The sequence below is a fragment of the Pseudophryne corroboree genome, chromosome 1 (genome assembly GCF_028390025.1).
Source record: "Pseudophryne corroboree isolate aPseCor3 chromosome 1, aPseCor3.hap2, whole genome shotgun sequence".
Classification (NCBI taxonomy): Eukaryota; Metazoa; Chordata; class Amphibia; order Anura; family Myobatrachidae; genus Pseudophryne; species Pseudophryne corroboree.
In genome coordinates this window covers 1,084,043,592-1,084,065,245 of record NC_086444.1, presented here as the reverse complement: position 1 = coordinate 1,084,065,245, position 21,654 = coordinate 1,084,043,592, and the positions used below count along the sequence as shown (strand labels likewise).

Here is a 21,654-nt window from a genome sequence, read left to right as displayed (position 1 = left end):
TCGCCAAAAGTTGACAAGGCGCTGACACGTTGGTCCAAAAAGGTGGCACTGCCTTCTCAGGATACGGCTTCCCTCAAGGAACCTGCTGATCGCAGGCAGGAAATTACCTTAAAGCACATTTACAATCATTCCGGTACTATTGCTCGACCGGCTATGGCGTCAGCCTGGGTTTGTAGTGCGGTTGTGGCATGGGCAGATTCCTTATCTACGGAAATTGACACCTTAGATAGGGATGCCATTCATATGACCATAGAGCATATCAGAGATGCTGCCTTGTATATGAGGGATGCTCAGAGAGACATTTGTTTATTAAGCTCCAGAATAAATGCTATGTCTATTTCTGCTAGGCGGCTCTTGTGGACCCGACAGTGGACGGGAGATGCCGATTCAAAGCGGCATATGGAGTCCTTGCCTTACAAAGGGGTGGAGTTATTTGGAGACGGCCTCTCGGATCTTGTCGCTACGGCTGGTAAGTCAAATTTCTTACCTTATGCCCCCCCCCCGCAGCATACAAAAAAGGCACCTCATTATCAAATGCAGTCCTTTCGTTCCAATAAAAACAAGAAGGTACGGGGATCATCCTTTGTTGCCAGAGGGAAAGGCAGGGGAAAAAAGCTGCACACAGCTAGTTCCCAAGAGCAGAAGTCCTCCCCTGCGTCTGCAAAGTCCACCGCATGACGCTGGGGCTTCCCGAGGGGAGGCAGATCTGGTGGGGGCTCGTCTTCGGTTTTTCAGCCACGTTTGGGTTCACTCGCAGGTGGATCCCTGGGCATTAGAGATGGTTTCTCAGGGATACAGGCTGGAATTCGAAGACTTGCCTCCTCGCCGATTTTTCAAATCGGCTCTGCCGGCTTCCCCGTCAGAGAGGGAGCTAGTGTTGGCAGCAATCCTAAAATTGTATATTCAACAGGTGATTGTCACAGTTCCTCATCTCCAGCAAGGAGAGGGATATTACTCAACCCTGTTTGTGGTTCCGAAACCGGACGGTTTGGTCAGACCCATTTTAAACCTGAAATCTCTGAACCTGTACTTGCAGAGGTTCAAGTTCAAAATGGAATCACTCAGGGCGGTCATCGCCAGCCTGGAGGGGGGGGAATTGGATGGTGTCCCTGGACATAAAGGATGCTTACCTTCATGTTCCGATATTCCCCCCGCATCAGGCGTTCCTGAGATTTGCAGTGCAGGACTGTCACTACCAATTTCAGACGTTGCCGTTTGGGCTTTCCACGGCCCCGAGAATTTTCACCAAGGTAATGGCGGAAATGATGGTGCTCCTGCGCAGGCAGGGGGTTACATTTATCCCATACTTGGACGATCTCCTCATAAAGGCGAGATCTCGGGAGAGGTTGCTGGACAGCGTGTATCTGTCCATGAAGACGTTGCAGATACACGGCTGGATTCTCAATATACCGAAGTCCCAGCTAGTCCCTACAACGCGTCTGACCTTTTTGGGGCTGATTCTAGACACAGACCAGAAAAATGTTTTTCTTCCGATCGAAAAGGTTCAGGAACTCATAGCCATGGTCAGGAACCTATTAAAACCAAAAAAGGTTTCAGTGCATCAGTGCACGCGGGTCCTGGGGAAGATGGTGGCTTCCTACGAGGCCATCCCTTTTGGCAGGTTCCATGCGAGGACTTTTCAATGGGACCTCTTGGACAAGTGGTCCGGGTCCCATTTACAAATGCATCAAAGGATCACCCTGTCTCCCAGGACCAGGGTATCTCTCCTGTGGTGGCTGAACAGTGCTCACCTACTAGAAGGTCGCAGGTTCGGCATTCAGGACTGGGTCCTGGTGACCACGGACGCAAGCCTCCGAGGCTGGGGAGCAGTGACACTGGGAAGAAATTTCCAAGGTCTCTGGTCAAGCCTAGAGTCTTGTCTCCACATCAATGTCCTGGAGTTGAGGGCCATATACAACGCCCTGCGTCAAGCGGAGGAATTGCTTCGGAGAAAACCGGTTCTGATTCAGTCAGACAATGTCACAGCAGTGGCTCATATAAACCGCCAGGGTGGAACAAGGAGCAGAATGGCCATGGCAGAAGCGACCAGGATTCTACGCTGGGCGGAAGGCCATGTAAGCGCGCTATCAGCGGTGTTCATCCCGGGGGTGGACAACTGGGAGGCGGACTTCCTCAGCAGGCACGACCTGCATCCGGGAGAGTGGGGACTTCATCAAGAAGTCTTCGCACAGATCACGGATCGTTGGGGACTGCCTCAAATCGACATGATGGCATCCCGTCTAAAGCGGTATTGCGCCAGGTCAAGGGACCCTCAGGCGGTAGCGGTAGACGCTCTGGTGACACCTTGGGTGTTCAGATCGGTCTATGTGTTTCCTCCTCTTCCTCTCATACCCAAGGTGTTGAGAATAATAAGAAGAAGCAGGGTCAGAACAATACTCATTGTTCCGGATTGTCCACGGAGGACTTGGTATCCGGAGCTGCAAGAGTTGCTCGCAGGGGATCCGTGGCCTCTTCCTCTAAGGCAGGACCTGCTGCGGCAGGGGCCCTGTCTGTTCCAAGACTTACCGCGGCTGCGTTTGATGGCATGGCGGTTGAACGCCGGATCCTAGCGGAAAAAGGGATTCCGGAGAAAGTCATTCCTACCCTGATCAAGGCTAGGAAAGACGTGACCGTATATGGCGAAAATATGTTTCTTGGTGTTAGGCCAGAGCTGCTCCTACGGAGGAGTTCCATTTGGGCCGTCTACTTCACTTCCTTCAAACAGGAGTGACTTTGGGCCTAAAATTAGGGTCCATAAAGGTCCAGATCTCGGCCTTATCCATTTTCTTTCAAAGAGAATTGGCCTCTATTCCTGAAGTACAGACCTTTGTGAAGGGGCTGCTGCATATTCAGCCTCCTTTTGTGCCTCCGGTGGCGCCTTGGAATCTTAACGTGGTGTTACGTTTCCTCAAGTCACCTTGGTTTGAACCACTCAAAACTGTGGAGTTGAAATACCTCACGTGGAAGGTGGTCATGTTGTTGGCGTTAGCTTCGGCTAGACGTGTTTCCGAATTGGCGGCTTTATCACATAAAAGCCCATACTTGGTTTTTCACGTGGATAGGGTGGAGTTGAGGACTCGCCCTCACTTTCTGCTAAAAGTGGTCTCATCTTTTCATGTGAACCAACCTATTGTCGTGCCTGTGGCTACACGGGAATTGGAGGATTCCGAGTCCCTGGATGTAGTCAGGGTTTTGAAAATTTATGTGACCAGAACGGCTAGAATCAGGAAGACTGAAGCTTTGTTCGTTCTGTATGCGGCCAACAAGGTTGGCGCTCCTGCTTCAAAGCAGACTATTGCTCGCTGGATCTGTAACACGATTCAGCAGGCGCATTCTACGGCAGGATTGCCATTACCGAAATCGGTTAAGGCCCACTCCACTAGAAAAGTGGGCTCTTCTTGGGCGGCTGCCCGAGGGGTCTCGGCATTAGTTGTGCCGAGCAGCTACTTGGTTGGGGACAAACACCTTTGCAAAGTTCTATAAGTTTGACACCCTGGCTGAGGAGTACCTCCTGTTTGCTCAATCGGTGCTGCAGAGTCTTCCGCACTCTCCCGCCCGTTTGGGAGCTTTGGTATAATCCCCATGGTCCTTACGGAGTCCCAACATCCTCAAGGACGTTGGGGAAAATAAGATTTTACTTACCGGTAAATCTATTTCTCGTAGTCCGTAGAGGATGCTGGGCGCCCGTCCCAAGTGCGGACTTCTTCTGCAAGACTTGTATATAGTTATTGCTTACATAAGGGTTATGTTATAGTTTTTCGGTTGAACCGTGGCTATGTTGTTGTTCATACTGTTAACTGGGTAAGTTTATCACAAGTTATATGGTGTGATTGGTGTGGCTGGTATGGATCTCGCCCTTAGATTTACAAAAATCCTTCCTCGTACTGTCCATCTCCTCTGGGCACAGTTTCCCTAACTGAGGTCTGGAGGAGGGGCATAGAGGGAGGAGCCAGTGCACACCCAGAGTCCAAAGCTTTCTTAGAGTGCCCTATCTCCTGCGGAGCCCGTCTATTCCCCATGGTCCTTACAAAGTCCCAGCATCCTCTACGGACTACGAGAAATAGATTTACCAGTAAGTAAAATCTTATTTTTCTACTTAAAGAAATTAAAATCCAAAATGGAATCTCTCAGGGCAGTGATCTCCAATCTGAAAAAAAAAATTCCAGGGTCTCAGTAGACATAAAGAACCTCCGCATTAGGCTTGCCGGAGGTTTGCAATTCAGAGGTGTCATTACCAATTTCAGACGTTGCCGTGAGTCTCCAAGGATTTTCACCAGGGTGATGGTGGTAATGATGGTTCTCCGTCGCTAGTAAGGAGTCACAGTTATCCCATACTGGGACGGTCCCCTGATAACGGCGAGTTGAAGGAACCAGTTGGTGCAAAACTTTGCACTTTCCTTGACAGTTCTTCAAAAACAGGGTTAGCTCCTGAAATTGCCAGAATCACTGTTGGTCCAAACAACGCGGTTGTCTGTTTTGGGTATAATACTAGACACAGAACTACAAGGAGTTTTTTCTTCCAGTGGAAAAGGCTCTGGAGATCCAGAGTCTGGTCAAACAAATTCCGAGACCAGCAAGAGTGTCATTTCATCAATACATTCGGTTGCTGGAAAAGATGGTTGCGGCCTACGAGGCCACTCAATTTGGCAGGTTCCACGCCAGGGTGTTCCAGAGGGACCTGTTGGACAAGGGGTCCGGTTCCCACCTACACTTACATTGGAGGATAATCCTGTCTTCCAAGACCAATCTCATTCCTGTGGTGGCTGTGCAGTTCTCACCTCCTAGAGGGGCGCAGGGTCGGAATCCAGGACTGGATCCTAGTGACCACGGATGCAAGCCTACGAGTCTGGGGGGCAGTCAAGGAAGATGGTCAAGTTAGGAAACTGATCACCACATTAACGGTCTAGAGTTAAGGGCCGTTTTACAACGATTTTCTATAACGAAAAACAGAACACTAATGGCAGAAGCCACAAGGTTTTGCCGCGGGGCGGAGAAACATACGAGCGTTTTGTCAGTGATGTTCGTTCCAGGAGTGGACGACTGGGAAGCAGACTTCCTCAGCAGACGATCTTCATCCAGGAGTGGGGAGGCCTCTTCCAAGTAGTCTTCGAAGACATGTCGTTGGGATTTCCTCAAGTAGGAATGATGGCATCTCGTCTCAACAGGAAGCTTCAGAGTTCCAGGTCAAGGGACCCTCAAACAGGAACAGTGAAGGCACTGGTGACACCGTGGGTGTTTTCAGTCGGTATATGTATTCCCTACGTTTTCTCTCGTTCCAAAAGTTCTGGGTTCATATAAAGGAAATTCGGGCGAGCCTCATGGTCCCAGACTGGCCAAGGAGAGCTTGGTATCCAGATCTCGGGAATTACTCATAGGAGATCCCTGGCCTTTTCCTTTGCGCGAGGGCCTGTTGCAGCAGGGGCCATGCGTGTATTAGAACTTACTGCGGCTACGTTTGACGACATGGCGGTTGAACGCCAGATATTAGTCCGTAAGAGTATTCCCACGGAAGTAGTTCCCACACTTATTCGGATTAGAAAAGGGGTAACGTCGAAACATTACTACCGTTCTGGAGAAAATATGGTTCTTGGTGTGAATCCAAGAAGACGTCTACGGTAGAGTTTTCAGCAATTAAAATCGGCCTTATTGGTTTTCTTTCAGAATCAATTGGACTCCCTTTCAGAAGTTCAGACTGTCGTGAAGGGATTGTTGCACATCCAACCTCCTTTTGTGCCCCAGTGGCACCAGGGGATCTTAATGGTGTGTTGCAGTTACTTCAGTCACATTGGTTCGAACCTTAACGTAAGGCGGAGTGAAATTCCTCACTTGCAAAGTGGTCGTAAGGTTGGCCTTGGCATACACAAGGCGAGTGTCTGAGTTAGCGGTCTGGTCTCACAAGAGACCTTATTTGATCTTCCATGAAGATAGAGCAGAGTTGGAAACTCGTCAGTAATTTCTACCGAAGGTGGTTTCTTCTTTCCACATATACCAACCTATGGTGGTGACTGTGGCTATGGACGCCTGCGCTAAATCGAAGTCTCTGCATGTGGTCAAAGTTTTCAAAATTTATGGCGCCAGGACGGCTCCGTTTAGGAACACAGCCTCTGTTTGTCCTGTTTGCTCCCAGCAAGATTGGGTGTCCTGCTTCCAAGCAGACCGTTGAGCGCTGGATCTGTGGTACGATTCAGCATGCTCATCTCACGGCAGGATTGCCGTTACCGAAATAGGTGAAGGCCCATTCTACTAGAAAGGTGGGCTCGTCCGGGGCGGTTGACCGGGGAGTCTTGTCATTGCAACTTTGCCAAGCAGCTATTTAGAAAAAAAATCGGCTAAGTTTTACAGGTTTAATACCTTGGCCGAGGTTGATCTCACGTTTGGTCATTCGGTACTGCAGAGTCGTCCGCACTTTCCCGCCGATTCTAGAGCTTCGGTATAGTCCTATGGTTCTTGAAGTGACCCCAGCATCCTCTAGGACGTATTAGAAAATAGGATTTTAATACCTACTGGTAAATCCTTTTCTCCTAGTCCGTAGAGGATGCTGGGCGCCCGACCCAGTGCGTACTTTACCTGCAGTTTTGTTCAGTTTAGTTACACAAGTTGTGTTACATTTGTTTTCAGCATGTTGCTGTAAATGGTTCATGCCTGTTGGCGTGTGTTATGTTGAATGCCATGTTGTGCGGCATGGTTGAGGTGTGAGCTGGTATGATTCTCACCGTTGGTATAAAAGTAAATCCTTTCTTTGAAATGGCCGTCTCCCTGGGCACAGTTCCTATAACTGAGGACTGGAGGAGGGGCATAGAGGGAGGAGCCAGTTCACACCCTTTGAAAAGTCTTAAAGTGCCCATGGCTCCTGCGGAACAGTCTATACCCCATGGTCATGAAATGGACCCCAGCATCCTCTACGGACTAGGAGAAAAGGATTTACCGGTAGGTATTGAAATCCTGTTTTTTTTCTCCTAACTGTATTGTTTCATTTGGGAATGTCTTCAAGTTAGCAGCTCTTTCCCACCAATCTCCATGCTTATATTTGCACCTGGGCTTACTGCATATTTGGACAGGGCTTTGGTGGACCAGCTCTGCCCTGCAAACCACCTGTGTATTTTAAGTTCCAGAGTAAATGTCGATTCCACAGCAGAGGCCCTTCTTGGCACAAAACCTCTTTGGCTACAGACGTAGAAGAGATGGTTCTTTTGAACTTGCAGTAAAACTTTCTCCCAGGGGTAATGGTAAAGTGGTTAAGAGTAACCAGTCTATTAACAAAGCCCTCCCTCCTATGGGTGGCATATAACATCTGTGTTACCTTGCTTTAACAAAAACTACAAACAATCCTCCTTGCCCTTTATATTTGGACCCTTCATAATCTCACTACCTAATAAATATATTCTGCAATCTCCTAATGAGGCTTCCACCCAGCTAAAGTGTGTATGGTGGGCTCTGTCTGCCATAATCTAGTGTTGGCATGAGTTTTATAGTGTCTTTTCTGCAGCCTATGATAATATAATCACTGTTTGTATGTCGCCCTAGTTCACACTAAAGCCAACAGTTTAGATGCACATATAAGATTAAGTCCAGTTGACTGAAATAATTTACGGGACAAGTGTTCCCTCAACACCTCACCACTGATTCATGTTCCCAGCATTGCTAATAGGAAGAGGACATCCGCATTATTTCTGGGGATTTTGTGGACCTGGCCTTCAGGTAGTCAATTTAGAAATGCACAGAATTGAGTCTTATTTGTCTAATATGATCTTTAGCAAGATTTTAATTTGCAATCACTGGAATTTTAGTATGCAGGACCACGTGCTTCCAGTAACTAGAGTTACATGTATGATTCAACTTGATGGCATTAAGGGTTTTGTATATTGTACAGAAGATGGTTTCAGCAGGAGGTAGGAGAGTGGCAGACATTGGTTGCTTCTCCTCACTCCTGCTAACCAGATCATTTGTAAATTTTAGACACATATGGGGCTGTTCAATTCGGAGCGATGGCTGTGAAGTGCTGGCGTACTGACAATTTTGCTGGAAACTCACGACCATCAACATTGCAGTTTTTTTTTTCTCACACCCCATAGAGATGCACAGGAAAATCTCCCATGTTGGGCTACCATAATTCCGAGTGATGTACACAGCCAGCCATCGTTCATAATTGAATTGTCCCCACCACATATTGTTCACTTACATGGTAGCAGGGAGAGATGCAGAACATGTAGGAGGGAAATCGCCATATAGCCCCTCAAGGACCCCTGGTAAGTACCCTTTTCAGGCTGGGTTGTACTTGAGAAACTGAATTTTCACATTTTGGTGGAATTCTGGTTTCACTCATTAGTCATGTGAAGTAGTTACTGTACCTTACCATATAATGACATTTAGCTGTGTGTAATATAATGACATGTAGCTGTGTTTGTGTGGCGTGTAAAATAGTTTCCATGTTTTCAATGCGATCTGACAGCAGGTGTACTATGGCTGACTATTGTAATTTGTTGTCTATGTGCGTTAAACACCCGGGTTGTGTCCTCCTACAGGTCCACATGCTGATACAGCCAGCGGATGCCAGAATTTGCAGTGTGGTTTTCGGGCCTGCTGTCGATCTGGTGAATGATCTGTTCTATTCTGACTTCCCCACCCATATGAGCAGCCATTCTTTCATGCACTTTACCTTTTTATCACACGCTGTGTGCTAATCTGTTTTTGGAATCCCTCTGGAGTTTTCCATGGAAAAACAAGCAAAGTACATCATGGTTCCTGAGCAAACTGTGAAGTGTAGAAGCAGTTTTCGCTTAATAAAACTTTGTTGTCTGAAATAACTTTTTGTTCTTGCCCTTTTTTTTTTGTACTGTCTGTTAATGTAGTGTCCAAAATTACTGGTCTTCATAGCTGATCTACATTACAACGTAGATCAGTGATCTTTCTTACAGGGGTATGAAAAGTTCAACATGTGCTGAATAAAACCTGCCTCGAGCCATAACCATCTAACTCACAAATTAAGTCAACAGATTACCAGTTTTACGCTTTAAAGCCTGCCAACTCTAGGGCTCACAGAGATCTGTTAAGGAGACAGGGTAGATGTGCATCCGCTGACAGTATTATATTCACTTTTGTGAGATTAGGCTTTAGTTATGGAACATGCTGCTGCTGTTGGAAATACATGTTCCCTGTAGTACCTGCTGATGACTAGTTCTATAACTGCTGGGGATCCACAGAATGCCAATATATCTATTAAAGCAATGAGGGTTTTTTTGTTGTTGCGGGTAAATATATGATTTGTACACTAAATTTAGGCCATTGTTATGACAATAGTTAAAAGCCGTCAAAATGATGGGTACTGGGGCTGGACTCTGGGCTCTGTCAGGATGAGTATATATATATATATGTATATGTATCCCATATCCATATATTCCGAAATACGGATTATTCCGAAATACGGACTTTTTTGAGTGAGATAGTGAAACCTTTGTTTTTTGATGGCTCAATGTACACAAACTTTGTTTAATACAAAGTTATTAAAAATATTGTATTAAATGACCTTTAGGCTGTGTGTGTAAGGTGTATATGTAACATAAATGCATTCTGTGCTTAGATTTAGGTCCCATCTCCATGATATCTCATTATGGTATGCAAAATATTCCAAAATACGGAAAAATCCGATATCCAAAATACCTCTTGTCCCAAGCATTTTGGATAAGGGATACTCAACCTGTGTGTGTGTGTGTGTGTGTGTGTGTGTGTGTATGTATGTATATATGTGTGTGTGTGTGTGTGTATATATATATATATATATATATATATATATATATATATATATATATATATATATAGCAGGGGTTCCACAAAAGTGGAGGGGGCACTCACTAGTAAATAACATATACAATTAAATAGCATAAAACATTCATGATTTTAATAGTCGGTTGCACCAATTCGCCTTTGATCGACGTTTCGACCCCTTAACCGGGTCTTTCTCAAGATAGGCAGGATCGGTAAACATTCACATCATTTTTCATTTTTCAAGGTATATACATAGTGTCCTCAATAGAGATCTAGAAAAAAGAGAGAACATAGGACCACTCTTAATGCCTCCCAGGCCCCACTGTTGCGCTTAGATCATATACTAACTAACACACGGCAACTTACACCGTGTGTGTATCAAATAAGATTAAACAAAATAAATAAAATAAATTAATTAAACAAAATAAATTAAAAAATAATAAATAAATAAAGTAAACCAAACGCCCAGTGGATAATATCCTACTACAGTGACCACCACAGTGACTCCATATACCAAAACAAGCGAAGGCTTACGTTGAGGCCTCACTTAAGGGAAAAAGATCCCGATAATATCTATCCACTCAGCTGGTATGTTGCTCAAATCCTAAAAAACCAATGTGTACAAAATATCAGCAAATATTTAATTAGCAAAACCAATGTTGTTTAGCTCAACAAACATGTATATATAAATACCTACGTACTCAGCAATTGTACCGTCACAGGTAAATGTGAGTAGGCTTCCAATATAATATAATTCACAAGTGTCATCCTATAAACACAAAAGGGGGAAAAAAGTGAGAGTGGAGACTACAGATATACTAATTTAACATGTGAGCGTGATAAACACCAACTACTCACAATATGCCAGCAGTCATTCCAGTCTAAGTGAGTCCAGGTGTGCCACTATTCGATTCCACAACATATCAAAACATGATCACTGAAATAAATAGTATGCAGTACCAATATCAATCACTAATAAAATAACAGTACAGACAGGGTCGATAACCCCTAAGCGGTGGGTACTTACACTACGATGTTCACACAGTCAGAGGGCACCTGGTTCTACACATGTAGTCTGAACGACGGAAGATTTAAACCCAGGCGGCCGGAAATGAACAACAACGTCACATCCGCTGCACGCTGTCATCAAATTCCCGCAAGGTCAAACCCGAGTTGGCACCCCACATCTTTAGGTAACATTACCCACCTGCGCGTAACTGCAGGCGAGTGCCCGGCATTCGACACCGCCGCCGCCGCTACACACCATAGTCCGGGACGCACCATGCGTCTCACGGACCGGAAACACATCACCAAACTATATCCGCGAGACGTCATGCGTGTCATGCACCGGAAGTGTGCGTTCCACCGGGTAATGGTGAGACGCATCGCTACAGCTGACTAGAAATACACTCATCGCCAAGTGGTGGTGCAATAAGCTAACAGGATCCTGTGTAATATGTTCACTGGGCTCACTATCACAAATAGGGAATAGGAAATATGGAATAGAGAATATATATAGGCTAAAGAAAAATAGATAAAAACTAATAAAGTAAAATAACCAAGAAATAATAATAATAAATGTAAATAGAAAGAAATAAGAATACAAATTAAGTATAATATAAATAAAAATAAGTAAAGTAAAATGAAACAGAAATACAAATAAAAATAAATATAAATACAAATCAAAATAAATATATAAATGTGTAAATATATAAAGGACACATAACACATATAAACATACATGTATGTATCACTCATAAAGCATCATGCAACACTGGAACCTGAGGGCTTAAAGTGGTACAACATCCACAATGGTCCAGCCCAACCGCTCACATCTCCAACACCAAAGTACTTGTTACATACATAATTGGTATTGTCCCAATAAGGTTTAGACATATGAGTGTCTAACCATACATTTCACAGATAACATTTTATAAAAATACAAAGAGACAATAATTATTACATGTAAACATAACAATCCCATCCCCCCTAGTAATATCAGATGAACATATTATCAAAATATATAGGATATCCCTATGGGGCAAGACAACCCCAAAGATAACCGTCAAGTATTGTAAAACCAATATATACTCAGGGAGATGTAACACTAGAATAATGTACATACTTATACAACTAATACATGATTTCAAAAAGTGGCACAATTATGTATAAATACAATAACTTCTCACTCCTCAAAAAATCAACTGTTGGAGATAAGAACAGGGGCAAGAACCTTAGGGTCCAGCCCAGGAGACTGAAGGTCACCTGGTCAGACCAAAAATTGACCGAAGGACCCCTGATAACAGGGGCGCCATCAACCAAAAAATATAAAAAGCCAAAGAGTAGATTCAACAAACCCAAGCAACAAAACATCACAAGGGTCTAAATCATAAACCTTAGTTAGGGGGACATATCAGCAAGGAGTGACCCCAACATATGAGGCCTTTTACCGTTTGATAAAAAGATTTAGTGGGTTGTATTCGTTCATTCCCTTGGGAAAAACCGTATCCAAGGTGTAGATCCAGTAACTCTCGCGCTGCTTGAGCGCGAGAGTTCTGTCACCACCACCCTGTATAGGTGGAACCCAATCTATCAGTTTGCATCTCATGCTAGACACCTGATGTTTGTTTTCAAAAAAGTGTCGGGCCACTGGTTTATCAGTACTTCCGGTTTCAAATGCTGCGCGAATTGAAGTACGGTGATTGGCCATTCGATCTCTAAAGGGCCTGGTGGTGAGCCCCACATAATATAAACCACATGGACAGATAAGTATGTAAATAACATAGTCTAAACGACAATGTAAGTGATATGTGATACGTATTTTCTTCCCTGTCTGGGGATGCATCACAGTAGGACCCGTCACCATAGACCTGCAAGTCACACAACCCCCACAGGAGAAACATCCAGGTTTTTGTTTCATAACACAGAACTTATCAGGATTCTCATCTGGGAACACCGTAGGGCGCATCAAAAGCTGTCTTAAATTTGGTCCCCTACCAAATGCCATAATCGGTGTCGGCATACGGGTAAATGGTAGTGTAGTGTCCGAGGTCACAATGGGCCAATGCTTATTGATTGATTTCCGAATACAACCAGACATCCCATTAAAGGTAGTAGAGAATGTCATCCTGCCGGTGTTATCTCTTCTAGCCCTAGCTTCTCCCTTAAAAATCCTAGTGGCTTTCCTCAGGCATCCCTCAAGGATCCTTCGTTTATAGCCACGTTCAATGAATCTGGCCGTCATCTCAGTAATTTGTGTGTTCATTGCTTCTGTCTCCGAGTTTATACGCATCACCCTGAGGTATTGGGATACCGGTAAGTTGTCTTTTAACGATGGAGGGTGATGGCTGTTGGCCAAAAGTGTGGTATTACGGTCAGTGGCCTTCCGAAAAAGGGTAGTTATAAATCTCCCCTCTCTAACAATTACCCTAATATCAAGAAAACAAATCTCATTGGTCGATACAGTGTACGTGAACCTAACTGGTGATGCTAGTTGGTTCAAATCTTCGACCATATTGACAAAAGTCTGCTCAGTACCTGTCCATAGTATAAATACATCGTCAATATATCGTTTATACAGGCGTATGAATTTACCATACTTCGGATAAATATTGGTTTCCTCATATTGTGCCATATACAAATTAGCATATGACGGGGCTAGATTTGAGCCCATGGCCGTGCCTGATTGCTGCATAAAAAATTGATCCTTATAGGAAAAATGATTTAGAGTTAGAACCAACTTAACCAGCTCCAAAATGTACTCGATGGGTTGTTTAAGATTGACCGACTTCCGTAGGGCTGTTGCCACCGCTTCCAGACCCTGATCGTGCGGAATGATTGTATATAACGAACATACGTCCATGGTTGCCAATATTATTGGTTCGTCTAACAGGGTGATATTCCGAATAAGTTCAAGAAAGTCATTGGAGTCACGAATGTGACTACTGTTATCCAATACTAAGGGCTGTAGTATACTATCAATATATATGGCTAGAGGCTGAAGCACCGACCCTTCTGCCGCTATAATCGGCCTCCCAGGCGGTTTATCAAGGGTTTTATGCACCTTTGGTAAGGTGTAAATAATGGGACATTTCGGATAATCAACCGTAAGATAGGCATATAACTCCTGATCCAACCAACCACTTTCAAATCCCCGTGTCAGAGATCCATCAACCTGAGTTTTAATCTCTTTTACCGGGTTGTAGTCTAATTTGAGATATGTGTTAGAGTCCGATAGCTGTGACAGAATTTCCTTGTCATAGTCGGTCCAATTTTGGACCACCACTGCTCCTCCCTTATCCGCGGGGCGGATAACTATAAAGGGATTATCACGTAGATTCTTCAATGCAGTACGCTCGTCAGAGGATAAATTATCATACATTTTGGGTACCTGACACTCATTAATGTCCTTCTGAACAATGCGTGTAAATGTCTTAATACTAGCATTAGCGGACATGGGATCAAATTGTGACTTTTGTTTAAATTTGGATGTATTGGTGTCAGATGTTTTGACGCCAAAGAATTCCTTTAACCTAAGGTTACGGCTAAATCTGTAAAGTTCAACAGTGTTTTGAAATTTGTTGTGCTTAGTTGTCGGAACAAATGTCAGACCTTTCGATAAAAGTGCTATTTCGGAATCACTTAATCGATAGTCTGACAAATTAAAAACAGAATCTATCGTCGTCGCCTTCGCGCCCTTCTTCGGGTGGCCACCCCGCCTCGGGTGCGGCCGGTGATTCTTGGGTCTTCCCTTAGTTCTGTGGACATAGGGTTGCCTGCAACTAAAAAATGTGTGCCCACAGATTGAGCCTCACCCGTATCAGTGTCCGATGTGGAGTAGGATGATCCAGGATTATAGGTAACAGGTGTATAACGGCGTCTGTAATTTGGCCGATAGTATCTATCCTGCCCCTCCTGTCCAGAATTCCCCAGCAACCAACGGTAAACCGTATGGTTCTGGTAATCCAATGTCACAGCTGCCAACTTCTTTCTTTTAAATGAGATCAACTCGTTACGAAATGTGTCCATTTGTGTCTGCAGTCTCTCTATCCAATTACTAGATTTATCTTCACGTAGTAAAGGTAAAGTAGTAGCATTAGTGGTTTCAATATCGATTTTCACCTTTTTGAGGTCATTACTGACCTCCTCAATAACAAGTGCAATGAGGTCAAATGAACACTTGTTTAAAATGCCACACCATTTGCTGCAGAACAACGGGTTATTCCTACCGAGAGTAGGTATATTGTTTAGACGAAATCCACGAGGGATTTGTTTGCGCCTGTGATATTCCGAAAGGAACTGGCCATGGAGTTGTAGTTCCACTTCGCGCTGGCGGAGTTTAAGTAACTTATAATAAACATCAGCAGCCGTTTCTGCCGGCAAAGAATCAAAGTCCAGTTTGTCAAACAATAGTTTGTCCACCTCTTCGTCAGTGTATGATACGGTCCCTTGTTCTGCTTGGGACAACAAACCATCATCTAACAAATATGTCCCCCCTTGCGACATAACTATAATAGGCTCTAAAATACAGATTGAAAATCCAATGTGAGAAAATAGAAAGTGGATGGACACACACAACAAGAGTGTGTCCCAGTTACCTCCCTCTACCAGATCCTCAAACTTGGATGGGTGTCGGATAAGGCAGAGATACTTCAAAGGTACCTATACCCAATATATCATTGGAGATCCGCACTCACATCAAAAAATACATAGAAACATGTTCAGGGTGCACCCAGTGGAACTGACTCAGTCAGCCACAAATACATAGCAGGGGTTCCACAAAAGTGGAGGGGGCACTCACTAGTAAATAACATATACAATTAAATAGCATAAAACATTCATGATTTTAATAGTCAGTTGCACCAATTCGCCTTTGATCGACGTTTCGACCCCTTAACCGGGTCTTTCTCAAGATAGGCAGGATCGGTAAACATTCACATCATTTTTCAAGGTATATACATAGTGTCCTCAATAGAGATCTAGAAAAAAGAGAGAACATAGGACCACTCTTAATGCCTCCCAGGCCCCACTGTTGCGCTTAGATCATATACTAACTAACACACGGCAACTTACACCGTGTGTGTATCAAATAAGATTAAACAAAATAAATAAAATAAATTAAACAAAATAAATAAAAAAATAATAAATAAATAAAGTAAACCAAACGCCCAGTGGATAATATCCTACTACAGTGACCACCACAGTGACTCCATATACCAAAACAAGCGAAGGCTTACGTTGAGGCCTCACTTAAGGGAAAAAGATCCCGATAATATCTATCCACTCAGCTGGTATGTTGCTCAAATCCTAAAAAACCAATGTGTACAAAATATCAGCAAATATTTAATTAGCAAAACCAATGTTGTTTAGCTCAACAAACATGTATATATAAATACCTACGTACTCAGCAATTGTACCGTCACAGGTAAATGTGAGTAGGCTTCCAATATAATATAATTCACAAGTGTCATCCTATAAACACAAAAGGGGGAAAAAAGTGAGAGTGGAGACTACAGATATACTAATTTAACATGTGAGAGTGATAAACACCAACTACTCACAATATGCCAGCAGTCATTCCAGTCTAAGTGAGTCCAGGTGTGCCACTATTCGATTCCACAACATATCAAAACATGATCACTGAAATAAATAGTATGCAGTACCAATATCAATCACTAATAAAATAACAGTACAGACAGGGTCGATAACCCCTAAGCGGTGGGTACTTACACTACGATGTTCACACAGTCAGAGGGCACCTGGTTCTACACATGTAGTCTGAACGACGGAAGATTTAAACCCAGGCGGCCGGAAATGAACAACAACGTCACATCCGCTGCACGCTGTCATCAAATTCCCGCAAGGTCAAACCAGAGTTGGCACCCCACATCTTTAGGTAACATTACCCACCTGCGCGTAACTGCAGGCGAGTGCCCGGCATTCGACACCGCCGCCGCTACACACCATAGTCCGGGACGCACCATGCGTCTCACGGACCGGAAACACATCACCAAACTATATCCGCGAGACGTCATGCGTGTCATGCACCGGAAGTGTGCGTTCCACCGGGTAATGGTGAGACGCATCGCTACAGCTGACTAGAAATACACTCATCGCCAAGTGGTGGTGCAATAAGCTAACAGGATCCTGTGTAATATGTTCACTGGGCTCACTATCACAAATAGGGAATAGGAAATATTATTGGGACAATACCAATTATGTATGTAACAAGTACTTTGGTGTTGGAGATGTGAGCGGTTGGGCTGGACCATTGTGGATGTTGTACCACTTTAAGCCCTCAGGTTCCAGTGTTGCATGATGCTTTATGAGTGATACATACATGTATGTTTATATGTGTTATGTGTCCTTTATATATTTACACATTTATATATTTATTTTGATTTGTATTTATATTTATTTTTATTTGTATTTCTGTTTCATTTTACTTTACTTATTTTTATTTATATTATACTTAATTTGTATTCTTATTTCTTTCTATTTACATTTATTATTATTATTTCTTGGTTATTTTACTTTATTAGTTTTTATCTATTTTTCTTTAGCCTATATATATTCTCTATTCCATATTTCCTATTCCCTATTTGTGATAGTGAGCCCAGTGAACATATTACACAGGATCCTGTTAGCTTATTGCACCACCACTTGGCGATGAGTGTATTTCTAGTCAGCTGTAGCGATGCGTCTCACCATTACCCGGTGGAACGCACACTTCCGGTGCATGACACGCATGACGTCTCGCGGATATAGTTTGGTGATGTGTTTCCGGTCCGTGAGACGCATGGTGCGTCCCGGACTATGGTGTGTAGCGGCGGCGGTGTCGAATGCCGGGCACTCGCCTGCAGTTACGCGCAGGTGGGTAATGTTACCTAAAGATGTGGGGTGCCAACTCTGGTTTGACCTTGCGGGAATTTGATGACAGCGTGCAGCGGATGTGACGTTGTTGTTCATTTCCGGCCGCCTGGGTTTAAATCTTCAGTCGTTCAGACTACATGTGTAGAACCAGGTGCCCTCTGACTGTGTGAACATCGTAGTGTAAGTACCCACCGCTTAGGGGTTATCGACCCTGTCTGTACTGTTATTTTATTAGTGATTGATATTGGTACTGCATACTATTTATTTCAGTGATCATGTTTTGATATGTTGTGGAATCGAATAGTGGCACACCTGGACTCACTTAGACTGGAATGACTGCTGGCATATTGTGAGTAGTTGGTGTTTATCACGCTCACATGTTAAATTAGTATATCTGTAGTCTCCACTCTCACTTTTTTCCCCCTTTTGTGTTTATAGGATGACACTTGTGAATTATATTATATTGGAAGCCTACTCACATTTACCTGTGACGGTACAATTGCTGAGTACGTAGGTATTTATATATACATGTTTGTTGAGCTAAACAACATTGGTTTTGCTAATTAAATATTTGCTGATATTTTGTACACATTGGTTTTTTAGGATTTGAGCAACATACCAGCTGAGTGGATAGATATTATCGGGATCTTTTTCCCTTAAGTGAGGCCTCAACGTAAGCCTTCGCTTGTTTTGGTATATGGAGTCACTGTGGTGGTCACTGTAGTAGGATATTATCCACTGGGCGTTTGGTTTACTTTATTTATTTATTATTTTTTAATTTATTTTGTTTAATTTATTTTATTTATTTTGTTTAATCTTATTTGATACACACACGGTGTAAGTTGCCGTGTGTTAGTTAGTATATGATCTAAGCGCAACAGTGGGGCCTGGGAGGCATTAAGAGTGGTCCTATGTTCTCTCTTTTTTCTAGATCTCTATTGAGGACACTATGTATATACCTTGAAAAATGAAAAATGATGTGAATGTTTACCGATCCTGCCTATCTTGAGAAAGACCCGGTTAAGGGGTCGAAACGTCGATCAAAGGCGAATTGGTGCAACTGACTATTAAAATCATGAATGTTTTATGCTATTTAATTGTATATGTTATTTACTAGTGAGTGCCCCCTCCACTTTTGTGGAACCCCTGCTATGTATTTGTGGCTGACTGAGTCAGTTCCACTGGGTGCACCCTGAACATGTTTCTATGTATTTTTTGATGTGAGTGCGGATCTCCAATGATATATATATATATATATATATATATATAGCGACCAAGTTGTCAATAAAATAGGTTTGCCAGTTAAATATTTAAAAGTATTTATTAAATGAATATAAAAGAAACACATAAAAAATAGGGACAACAATATATACACAACTGAACTAAAAACACTCAAATGAATATACGCACTAAAAAAGGTATAATATAGAATTTTTCCTTATCTTAGAATGAGGTAGTTATAGGTCACCCAATATACCTATACCTACCTCATTCTAAGATGAGGAAAAATTCTATATTATACCTTTTTTTAGTGCGTATATTCATTTAAGTGTTTTTAGTTCAGTTGTGTATATATTGTTGTCCCTATTTTTTGTGTTTCTTTTATATTCATTTAATAAATACTTTTTAATATTTAACTGGCAAACCTATTTTATTGACAACTTGGTCGCTATATATCCCTCATCCCCTCCTTTTTTTCTTACCTTAATTTCAGGGAATTACCAACCCTGTATTTATTTGAGGGAAACAGCTGACGCCCCATTAACAGTATAGGGGATTGTTTTATAAGCCAGCTATTATACAACATATTTGTTTTTATCGCATGTGGCGCAGTATCAATCCTTGTGGTTTTTTTATATATATATATATATATATATATATATATATATATAGTGTGTGTGTGTGTGTGTATATACATACATACACAGCACTCCTAGACACAATAGGGATAATGATGGTGGTGCCAGGTTCATTTAAACATGCAAGAACACTCCCTTTCCCCCCCCAAAAAAAGCAACATAGAACTACCACTCACGTTTAGCAGTTTTATTGCAATGCAGAATCACATATAGAGCTTAATTCAGACCTGATTGCAGCTGCAAATTTGTTAGCTAATGGTTAAAACCTTGTGCACTGCAGGGAGGGCATATATAACGTGCAGAGAGAGTTAGATTTGGAAGGGTTATTTTGTTTCTTCCTGCTTTATTTTTACACTGCAATTTAGATTTCAGTTTGAACATAGCCCACCCAAATCTAACTCTCTCTGCACATGTTATTTCTGCCCCCTCTGCAGTGCACATGGGGGGTAATTCTGAGTTGATCGCAGCAGGAACTTTGTTAGCAGTTGGGCAAAACCATGTGCCCTGCAGGGGGGACAGATATAACGTGCAGAGAGAGTTAGATTTGGGTGGGGTGTATTCAAACTGAAATCTAAATTGCAGTGTAAAAATAAAGCAGCCAGTATTTACCCTGCACAGAAACAAAATAACCCACCCAAATCTAACTCTCTCTGCACGTTACATCTGCCACATCTGCACTGCACATGGTTTTGCCCAAATGCTAACAAACTTGCTGCTGCGATCAACTCAGAATTACCCCCCATGGTATTGTCCATTAGCTAACAAATTAGCTCCTGTGATCAGGTTGAAATAGGCCCTAGTCCATAGAAAAGGACAGTGGCAGCAGCCCACCCATTATCATCAGGATATGGCTTAGATAAGGATTTGCCGCAGCCGACTGTATATTTGAAAAATATTATATATATTATATTTCTCATACGTCCTAGAAGATGCTGGGGTTCACTTCAAGACCATGGGGTATAGACTGTTCTGCAGGAGCCATGGGCACTCTTTAAGACTTTTCAATGGGTGTGAACTGGCTCCTCCCTCTATGCCCCTCCTCCAGACCTCAGTTTTAGAATTATGCCCAGGCAGACTGGATGCACTCCAGGGGAGCTCTACTGAGTTTCTCTGAAAAGACTTATGTTAGGTTTTTTATTTTCAGGGAGAACTGCTGACAACAGTCTCCCTGCTTCGTGGGACTGAGGGGGCAGGAGTAGGAACCAACTTCCTGAAGAGTTTTTCATGGCTCTGCTTCTGCCTGACAGGACACCATTAGCTCCTGAAGGGTACTGAACGCTAGCCGCGTCTAGATGCTCACTCACACAGCGCGCCGTCAACCCCCTCACAGAGCCAGAAGTCTGAAGACAGGTGAGTGTAAGAAGATAGCTCTTCAATCAAGTAAAGTGACGGCTGAGGTACTGCATGGCTGGCAGGAGCGCAGTGCGCCATTGTTGCCCACACACACAGGCACTGCAGGGCGCGCGGGGGGGGGGGCGCACTGGGCAGCAAAATACCTATATAAACTGGCTAAAAGGGGGCATAAGATGCCCAGGCACAGCCCTACCCCCACCAGTATAAATATTATGTAAACTCTCTGAGGTAAAAACGCGCCATTGCGGGGGCGGAGCTTCTTCCTCAGGCAGCCAGCACACTGCTCAGCGCCATTTTCTCTCTCAGGCTGCAGAGACATCGCAGGTCCTCCTCCACTTCTGACTACAAGTATCTGTGCAAAACAGGAGGGGGGGGTTACAAGCAAATTTGGTGCTTTACAAGTGTGTTTACTGTGTAAAACAGCGCTTCATGTCAGTGGGCATTTTGTGTTCACAGGCATTAGATACTGGTGCTGGGGTTGTGAACTGGCTGCTCCTAAACTGTGTCCCTCTGACAGATTTTACTGTGGGTCTGACCCCTATAAGTCCCAGTGTGTCTGTGTGGGTGTTGTACACGAGTGTGACATGTCTGAGGCAGGGAGTTCTTCCCCGGAGGAAACCATTTTAGGGACACAGGGTTGTAATGTGGTGGCGCTGCCGACACACCAAGAGCCTGCATGGGTGAAAGAAATACGTGATAGTATGCATCATATCAATAGGAGATTAGATAAGTCTGAATCTCATGCAGAATGCTTGAGAAAATCTGTGGAAGATGTGATTTTTCAGGGTTCTGTTCTTCTATCCGCAGG

The 21,654-nt window shown here is 43.4% G+C and overlaps 1 protein-coding gene across 1 annotated transcript in view; it reads left to right on the top strand.

Moving 5' to 3' along the window:
• Nucleotides 1-8,804, top strand: part of FBXL5 (F-box and leucine rich repeat protein 5) — a 107,220-nt gene extending 98,416 nt beyond the window's left edge. Inside the window, exon 11 of the mRNA XM_063921178.1 lies at nucleotides 8,523-8,804. Within this exon, the coding sequence (XP_063777248.1) occupies nucleotides 8,523-8,599 (77 nt within the window). The 3' untranslated portion in view covers nucleotides 8,600-8,804. The remainder of the gene's footprint in view (nucleotides 1-8,522) is intronic.
• The last annotated feature ends 12,850 nt before the right edge of the window (nucleotides 8,805-21,654 follow it).